We start from the raw sequence: 10,403 nt of genomic DNA on the forward strand, positions 1-10,403 counted from the left end.
TCATGTTATGACAACTAAATTGATATGTTATCTTAAATCATTCAGTATGTTGCTAATTATTTATGCCATGATTTGATAATTAACATGGATAATTGCAAGTTAAGTTTTTTTTATTTTTTTATATTTTATCTTTTTATTCCATAATGTTTATTTTCTCTGTTAAAGGAAGATAAATTCAATTTGGCCAATTTCTCCATTTTAGGTTTTGTTATTTTGATTTTCGCATACTTCCTCTATTAATTAACTTGGCAAGTTTTTTTTTTTTTTTTTTTTTTGGGGTTGGTGCCATAGGTGGAGTGGGAAGCTAAAATGCATAATTTGAAGGGGACACACACACACTTACTTTTCTTTAGTATTCTATCAATCTGAAGGATTGCCCACGCATACATACCCACATAGGCACGTATACACACATAAGAGGTAGCTACTCTTGTACTCTATGAAAGCAAGTTTTATTGGTTAGGAAATGAAGAATGGTGGATGCTTCTTGCTTAGGGGTGTGAAGGTTCGGAGGTGTTAATGTTTTTTTTTATGGTATTTACATTAAAAAAAACATGTATTTTTTGTTTTTGTTAGATGTGATTTGTGCTTTAAATTATATCTTTGAAAAAAAATCATCATACCTCCAAACCAAAAACATACTAAAAACATGGTAATCAGCATGATTATGATTCGGTAGGTGGGTTTTAAAGTACTTTGATCATGTTATGACAACTAAATTGATATGTTATCTTAAATCATTCAGTATGTTGCTAATTATTTATGCCATGATTTGATAATTAACATGGATAATTGCAAGTTAAGTTTTTTTTATTTTTTTATATTTTATCTTTTTATTCCATAATGTTTATTTTCTCTGTTAAAGGAAGATAAATTCATTAAAAAAAATGGGAGGGTAGACAGTTAATCATGTCCTTTACAATATAAAATATAAACAAATAACATTCTAATCTTGTTGAATATAAGCCAAGGACATGTTTGGAAAAAGCTCCATGTTAAAGGCCAACATGAGAGAGTTCAACGTAATATTTTATTTATAAACAAATTATTTACTAAGAAGATGTATTATACAATTTTAAATTAAGGGTAAAATAGTTAAGATGTTAATTCAATTTAATTTTATAGGTATTTCAAACAATATAATTGAATTCAATCATGTTAATTAGTATTTTATTCTAAACATAAGAATTGTAATAAGTTATTAATTAAATTCAAATCACATGTGAAATTAAATTCAATTCATATGTGATTTGGTTCTAAAAAAACTGTTAAGGTGTATTTCAAAAATATTGAAAATACTTTCAAGTCCAAGTTTTTGTCAAATCCTGAACCAAGTGTACGTGTGTGAGTTAAACCCAAACTACTTTACTAGACTTGTTTATAATCCTTTAACTTTTCACTATATAAACTATAAAAAGAAAAAAAAATTATTTGGGATAGTGGATTTTAGATTCACAAAAATATATCAACTTAGAATTTTTTTAAATTAATTTTTTATTTACCTATAATTTATTTTAACCATGTTAATATTATATATTAAAAAAATTAGAAAACAATTTACAACAAAATTTTAAATATAAAAGTGAGTAGACTACGGTATAAATTTTACCTCAAAACCATGTTTTATTAAAACAATTCCTTCATGGAGTTCAATAATAAGTGCGCAAGGTAGAATGATGGCACACACCGGTGAGAGTGAACGAAAAACTCATGAAAGGATCTTATATTATTTTTGCCCTTATAAATAAATTTGTGTTTGTTTGAAAGTGTGGTAGTTATTATTTTTTAAAGTGTTTTTTATTCAAAAACACATTAAAATAATATTTGTTTTATTTTTTAAAAATTATTTTTGACATCAGCACATCAAAATGATCTGAAAACATCAAAAAAAATAATTTAAAATAAAGAAAAAAAATAAAAAAAATATTTCTTTTTTTAAAGCGCTTCCAAAACGCTTCAAAACCTCAATCATATGATCTAAAAATTTCCAATCTAGTTTCTTAAAAGTTTAAAATTATCCATGATTATTTAACTTACTTTTTTTAATCTTTTTTCTATAATTATTTCCGATTCTTTTTCCATTTTATTCTCTCAAATCGCATATATGATAATGTTTAACAACAAAATAATTAAAAGCTGTAAAAAATAAGCTTGTCATTAGAATTCGTTAGCTATTGAATTGAATAACATAGAAAAAATTAGAAAAAATTTAAATGATAACGTTAGGACATAATTTTAAGATTTTAAGAGTAGAAACTGATTAAAAAAAACTAAAGGATTTCAGTAATTCATTGTGGATTATAAGGTAATCCATTGTGAATTACAATGGTATTTGTTTTAATTTTTTTTGTTTTGGTCATTTTCTTTTATCTAATTTTTTTATTTTTAATTTTATCTTCTAATGTTGTGTTGATTGAAGTTTAAATTTAATAATTTGTTTTTCTTTTTCTTTTATATGATTATTTACTCGGCATAGATTTAGCGTCCAGTTTGACAAAAAAAAATTGATTTAATTGTTTATGTGAGCAGATCAAAATTGAAGGAAAGGAAAAATAGCATGCGCCTTATATATATATATATATAAAAGTGTCAATATGGCCCTTTTTCTTCTTTTTACGCCCTATATTTGTTTATTTTCATTTGGATCTTGAATGTTGTGTTGATTGGGATTGAAATTTGAAATTAATAATTTATTTTAATTTATTTTTTATATGATTATCTTGATCACAAAAACTCGTCTTGGCATTTTTTTAAACTCAATTTAACAAGAAAAAACAACCCAATTTTAGTGAGAGCACCAAAATTATATTAGTGAAATATTTGAAGGTAATTTAAAACAAATGTGTAGTGCTTTTGCCTTTGGGTTTTGTCAAAAAAAATTCTTGATCCCATTAGTTTTGAAATTACATGATTAGGTTCAAAACTTTAATTTTTTTTTATTTGAGTCCCTAAGCTTGAGAGTCACTAGATTATGAGGAAGGAGAGAGAATGTTAACAAATACCTATTTTTCGATGATGAAATTCATTGTTTTTAGTGTCAATAGGTTCTAATTACTTAAGGGAGTTCCATTTAGGTCTTATTTTTTATTTATCTTGTCCAAAAAAATATATCATGCTTCGGTATTGTATATTGATTTGAGTTTATTTTTATTTTTTAATCAATTACATGGTGATTTAATTCCTAAAATGGGTTTTTTTTTAAGGCCTATATAGAATTTCTGAGGCTTTTTGGCTGAAAAATAGATCAAAATAGATTTTTACTTCTAAAAGGCGGTTGCCTAACGTTCCGGCCACCACAATTCTTTATAGCAAGCGACATGTAATCCATCTCTATAAAAATGTTAGGTAGACCAAGTCTACACTCCCATGCTTTTTACTTTTTTTTCATGTGATTTTTTTTCACTTTTATTTATTTCTCTTACTCTTTTTTTTTCATTTTTATTCTTCAATATTTTGTTTGTTTTGAATTAAGCTACATATTTTTTTGGTTTGATATTTGTGGTTTATCACAGTTTCAAATAAACACCTCAATATTTACTCGGTGCTCAATTCTCTAAACATCTATTTTTTATCGTATAATTAAATAAAAATTAATTTTAAAAATAATATAGTTATTAAACCAAGTTGAGTTAATCAGCTAGCTCACTAATTATATAATTAAATAAAGAAATAGTCTAACAAAATTTAAACATGTTGCAGTTCATGACTCAGGTCGCGATTTTGATAGATTAGACCATAAAACCCACATTAATCCAATATGTCATCTTGGAATTTTGATTTTTTTTTAATTCAAAAAAACTTTTGATGGATTAAGCCATGAAACCTAGATAAATATTTTTTTAATTAAAAAACAAATTTAGTGTGGCTTATCACCTAATAACATAAAAAAGGGGATACAATTAAAGTAATTAGTTACACTTAATTACCAACTTGTCCATGCACTAAATAAATAAAAGATATGTAAAAAAAAACACAATTTGGATTAAAATAGCATAATATAGAACCCATTAAGAATTACTCTAAAATGCGTGGGTTTTTCACTATGCAAGGCTCCACTGTTCATCCTCACATACATTATTGTGGATGGGTTGTGCAAAATTTTATATTTTTTCAATTTGATCCTCAAATTTTTATTTCTAGCGATTTAGTCCTTATTGAAGACCAATTGATTTTGATTTTTTATGAAAAGATGGGATTGAATAAAGAGAGACCGAAATGAAAAGGATGTCAAACATAGATGACATGCCATAAGTTTTGCAAAAGATGCACTCTGGTCCTTGGACTTTAAAAATCACGCAAATTATAAAAATTCAATACTTTAATATTTTCCAATTAAATTTTGGTACAAAAGTTTATTTTTGTTATTTTTTAGTCTCTAGTTGAGAGAGGAGAGAAAGAGGTCGCTGGATTTTGATAGTAGAGAGAGAAAAGTGTTGTTAACATCGATTTTGACCACCAAAATAGATTATATTTATGTCACATAGTTTCATTTGATGAGGGGTCATGTTAAGTGTTTTTATACCATTGACGTTTGTAAAAATTTTGATTTTTGAAATCGGGTTGATTTTAGTTTTTGGATGGTTTTTTGGGTTTTTTAAGTCATAGATAGGTTTATCATAATTCTTACAGTGTTTTATAGGTGTTTTTGGTCAAAATAGGTTAAAAATAAATTTTTGGGTAAAAAAACTTAAACCCTGATTTTTCGACCACCACAATGGTCGGAATTTGAGCAAATAAAACGATGCATCATCTGATTTTTTTCAAAAGAATTTGGGGCCGACAACATGTCATCCGCCCTAGTTAAAAACAAAAAAAATAAGGGCCCAAACACGCAAGTCTTTACAAAATGGGCCAAGTAGGCTGGCCTGGCCTAACATTTACTCTTTTTTTTAATTTTTTTAAAATTAATAATTTTTTTTATGGTTTTTTCTCTAAATTTTTATAATTTATAATAAAATTAGTACCCCTTCTCTGTTTCATTTTATTTGGAGAATCTATTTTAAATAACGATTATTTTTTTAGTTATGCATTTAAATTTGAAAAGTTTTTCTGATTCATCTATTTTTTTTTTATCTTTTGTATGGATGAATTTTATTTTTGAAAATAAAAAAATATTTTTAGATGATATTTCTAATATGTGCAGCCTTGTATCATTTTTTCCCTTTTTATTTTATTTGATCAATTTAATTTGTCTCTATTTCTAATATCATTTGCTTAAGTAAAAAAATTATTTTAATAAACAAAATTAGCACACACAACCAGGTAAATTTATCTGCCTCTTGATTTTTCAAGTTTTATTTTTAGGTATCGTTAATGACTTTTTATATATTTATTCGCACACTTAGTTCTCGATTTATTTGATTGCATGTATGCATAAAAATATTTATTTGAACTTTGTTTTTTAAACTACAAAAATGCATTGAAAAAAAAATACATATACAATTTTTTTATATATAAAAAAAATTATTTAACCTGCAGCGAAGCACGAGTTATATTTATATCTTATCTTTATTAACCTTGTCCATGTATAAATTGATAATTTAATACATAAAGCATCGTTCAGTATGAAAAAAACTTTTATTTTCAATCATAATTTAAAAGAGTATTTTTTTCACAAATAACTTGTGATAAAAATTATTGAAATTCAAAATTTATATAAAAAACTACTCAAAGTAATTTCTTCAAGAAAGAAGATGACATGAACTAGAATCGTTAAATTAAAAGTAAAAAATTTTAACTTTAAGTTTTAACCAAAAGTAGAGTAAAGTTTTGATTAAAAGTTAGAAGACAGAACTATATTATTTAAGTAGAAAATTATCTCTAATAAACCATTTTTTTCTTTAATGAAAAAAAAAAACAACTTAAATGAATTCACAAAAAATTAAACCACAATTGATCAAAGTTACCTGATAATTTATAGGGCACGCGAGTTTGCTACGTATAACATTTGACATCATATTTAGTTCAATACTTCAACTTTCAAATAGTTAATCTTAGTCCCTTAATTTTACTTCCAAGTGATTGGATCACGTGCACCGACAGGAAGACAACACTTGACTGCCATATAATAAACAAAAATTATATATATAAAGGAAGGAGACCCTTGATCGAATATCAAGAAGTGGAAATCTTATATGAAGCAATGGTGAATAAATCTGAAAAATTATAGATACAAACATGGACTAAAATTAAGCTTGACTATCTCCTTCTTCACTATCTCCTTCCCTGCAGTCTCAATAGCTGAAAAAATCTGCTGGCTGAATGGTCGGTGAACTCCAGGTAAAGCCAGATATGTGACAAATGTAATTGACAATGAAGACCATGGACCACCACATATACACAAGCTCCCAATGCTCACATAACCAAAAAAAAATGTAGAAGAATATGGTAGGTTTTAATCATCTACTCCTAGCTAATCTTCTCAACCATTTACAGCCATCTCCATTATCACATCATTCCAGTAGTCAATAGGCCCAGGTAAACACCAATGTAAACAATCATTCTGAACTTTCGCATTTTTGTCCTGCGCAAATGGATGAAACTGCCTGTACGGACCCGGATGGCCATCAGGTCTTGATAACAAAAGATTCGTGAAATCGAGGAGTTTAAGATTTACCCCATTTTCAGCAGCTTTCACAGATGCCTTCTCAAACTCAGCTAATTCAACAGCACGCAGAATCTTGTTCAAGTCCTTCAATTCAATCTCACCTTCTTTAGCTGGTGTTGTTTTCGTACAATTCCCTCCATTGTGCCATTCTCCATTCTCAAAATGATCTGGTGTGGATGTCCTGAAAAAGATCAATCCCTTGTGTTTGGATGTTGCAATGAAGTTCATTGCATATCTCAGGGCTTTCTCATAAGCAAAGACAAATCCCTTCTCTGTCAGGTTCTTTCCAGGACATATATGACAGCCCACCTCTGTGTCATTCTCATGGTAGATAGCAGCTTTGAGGAACCATTTTCCAGTAGAGATTATCATGTAGTCAAAGCTCTGGTAGAGATTTGTCCAGTTCGTATCAAGTTTGTCAAGCTGCAACTGAACTTCAGATGATGAAACACCATTATTATCTTCAAAGATGGCAGCTTTTACAAGGAAAGGAGACCAGATGTTTGACATGGTAAAGTTGTGGGAAGGAAAGTGCCATCTTTTGGATTTGTACTCCTCATCGTGGTAAACTTCAACTGCTTGTTCAACCTGCAGGACCATATAGTTCAATCTAATAAGCTTTATAATTCCCTTTGCCTCTTTTTGATGACTACAATCACCAAAAGAATTGGTACACTTATGGTTCCCTCATTCAACAAAAGTTCACATAGCATAGCATGCTCTTATTACTTTAGCAAAAGGAACATTTTAGGTGACAGTAATAGTGACAAAGTAAAGCATCCTGCCTCTCAAGAGTGCAGTACAGCGGTGGAGGTACTGAGTATCGGTAGATTTCATAGTAAAAATGGTTGTCGAGCGCAAATGTGTTGTGATGACTGAAAAAGGCAAGAAACAATTCAGGGAAATTTATATTTTAAGCACCACCATATTGTGACAGAAACTTTTGAAGTGTTCGGATAGACAAGAGTTCTAATGACTAGAGGAAACTCCGAGCATCTTCCAAGAAGACTGCACACTCCTAGTACATTTTGGACATGTCTAACTAGGAAATCAATTCTGATTAACATTCACCTTGGAAACGTGATGAAATGTTTCTCCATTGACCAGCCAACATTTTAAGGCCCATGTGTATGTGTGCGTCAAATTCTTGGGATAACTTTCAAGTGGTACATCATGCAATTTGCAGAAGCATTATAATTTATAACTACACGGTATAAAAAAACTAACATGAAGCAGAGTAAATTATGCATGCAATAGTTAGTAAAACAACCTCATGAGCTAACAAAAAAAGCGCTGGGTTCATTATGATTTGGCTGGTGAAGCACTATAATAATCTTGTTAAATTCACTAAACAAGCCAGAATCCAGTGACAGAGCATGATAACATAATGAATACACACATATACAAACCACCGAGAGTCAAAGAGAGTATGGGACATGCAGAAACACTCATGATAAATGCGTATCTGTTTAATAATTTCAATAGCATTCATAAAAGAATGAAGGTGAAGAATCAATGGTGCTCAATTACAGAGCAAACAAAAGATAATGTCAGGCAATGAAAAAGCTACCAAATATCCAAATACAAGATATAACAGCAGCCCAGAACGGAGATCAATTGTTGACACCAAGATCAATGATATAATGAGATTTTTAGGAAAGGCCACATACTAATGGGAAATTAATGAGAACAAATTACTTGGGAAAAACAAGGATCTGAATGTCCCTAAAAAACTGTCCAAACTGAAACAGAATTCAGCAAACCATCAACCATGTAAGCATTAATGGATCTCGGCATCGTCTCAGAAACCATAGCATAAAGATTTCATTAGGATTTAAAACACTGAAACTAAAACAGTTTATTTGTGTCAATTCTGCTTTGGTTAACTACATGTTTATTCTACTCTATATAAATATTCTAGTAAATCAGAAAGGCGCAGCAAGGAAAAATGTGAAATGTGGTTCAACTGTCCAAAGCCAAGGTTCAAACTTCAAAGTGCTTAACCAACCCCAAAACTTACTGTTGAGAGAATGCATAGCAACGACTGCACATGGTTGCGGGATATTGAATCACCAATCAATGCCCATCTTTTATTCCTCATCACCTCAAGAAACATTTGAGCATCAAATGGAGGTAACTCACAGTCTCGCGGATTCCACCTCCAGAATAGATAGCCTGAATCTGGTCGTCCATTCCTCATACAATTCTGATGACCTTCAATCAAGGAGCAAGTGGCATTTGTGTAGATTGGTCCGGATGAATTGGGAATCCAATCCCCAGTGAAAAGATCACACTTTCCATCATTAAGTTCTGTAAAACCAAAGCTCAGTCTCAATAAAATCTGTGGTGAGAGATTTTATGGAAAGTAAAGGGGCATTAATCTTCAAAATAGATACTAATAGATTCATTTATCAAACACGCAGCTAGAACAACACCAATGAGCACTCAATTGAACAAAAAAGAGCAATTAATCATGCAATACTAGACGAAAGCACCCATAATTATTTCCAACAATTTGTATAGTAACAACCGAACCCTGACAAAACCCACCAAAAGTTTCAATCTTGCTAATCACAAAAACTTTTTTCTGTGCTTGGATCTCATAGTACACTCAATGATGAATAACTTTCTCAAAAGCATAGTCTCTTTACTCCCAGCTTATCTAATTTTCATGTACATTGCGTGAAAAAAACGGAAAAAGAACAGATATTCGAGAACAAAACAACCCAAATTTGTTACCTTCTTGAGGTGTCTCGTCTTCGTGTTCTTGTACACCGGAAGATAGAGAAGTCTCTGAAGTATTCACGGAAGCAGGTGGCTTTGGAATATCAACAGTAACAGGTGGTGGTGGTTTTGGAATCTCAACAGAAGGAACAGGTTCCTTCGACAATTCAGTGCTATCAACAAACGGGGTTTCTATATTTGGTTCAAAACTTGAAGATTGATAGAAAAAGAATCTAAAAGCAAAACCCAACAAGAGAACTGCAATTGCTAGCTTAAATATCCAATTGTTGTACTTATTAAGAGAATTTAGCCTCCAAATTAACTTCATTTGCTTGCTTTTGCTACTCTGCTTTGATCTTTGTTGCTTCTTCTAAAGCTCCCTTGATATGATAAGATCTCGAGCTTTAGTAATGGAAGTGTCAGGCAGGAATACAAGTATTCAAGAAGAAGAAGACGGTGAAGTGGATCAACTAAAAGTAAGTGACCGACATAGAAGACTGTTTTTTATAACATAAGCAAAGTTAATTGAGGGAAAAGACAAGATTGGTACAAACTACAAAGAAGGTGAAAACCAGAAGATGGGGTTGTCAGCTGGCAGTTGTTTATTCTTTTCTTTATATATTTCACTTATTTTCTTCTTCTTTTTCCTCAATAATTTTATTATGGACAGTCATAATACTTTACTTCAATTATTGTTCTTTTACTTATAAATAAATACTGAATTCAGTTATCAAAAAATAAATAAATTTGATTAAAGTGATGGGTACTTCAAGTTACAAAAGAAAATCAATTTAAGCACACAAAATCTGAGTTTTTTTTCTTCTAAAAAGATATTAAGCAAATAATTTGTATACAAAATAGTGTTTTCAAAAAAAAAAAATAGAACTTGTTTTTTCTCATACTGATATTCGTATTATGATAATGAATGAGCAAACTATTACTTCTTGAGTTTCTTTTTTTAATTTCTTTTTTCCTTTTAGTTTTTTTTTCTAATTTTATTCTCATATTTTTTTTAATAGTCATTCAAATTATTTTTTAACCGGTTAAATTGATTAGATCATTTCAAAACAAC

General features: G+C 29.6%; 1 protein-coding gene across 1 annotated transcript; it reads right to left on the reverse strand.

The window, feature by feature from the left end:
• Positions 1–6,065: 6,065 nt before the first annotated feature.
• LOC7467102 (protein trichome birefringence-like 23) lies at positions 6,066–9,904 on the reverse strand. The gene is made up of 3 exons (XM_024596618.2): positions 9,347–9,904; positions 8,628–8,917; positions 6,066–7,195 (listed from the first exon to the last, which is right to left on the reverse strand). The coding sequence occupies exons 1-3, from the start codon at positions 9,657–9,659 to the stop codon at positions 6,422–6,424; spliced, it is 1,377 nt and encodes a 458-aa protein (XP_024452386.1). The 5' UTR covers positions 9,660–9,904; the 3' UTR covers positions 6,066–6,421.
• Positions 9,905–10,403: the final 499 nt, after the last annotated feature.

Source organism: Populus trichocarpa, chromosome 1 (genome assembly GCF_000002775.5).
Source record: "Populus trichocarpa isolate Nisqually-1 chromosome 1, P.trichocarpa_v4.1, whole genome shotgun sequence".
Classification (NCBI taxonomy): Eukaryota; Viridiplantae; Streptophyta; class Magnoliopsida; order Malpighiales; family Salicaceae; genus Populus; species Populus trichocarpa.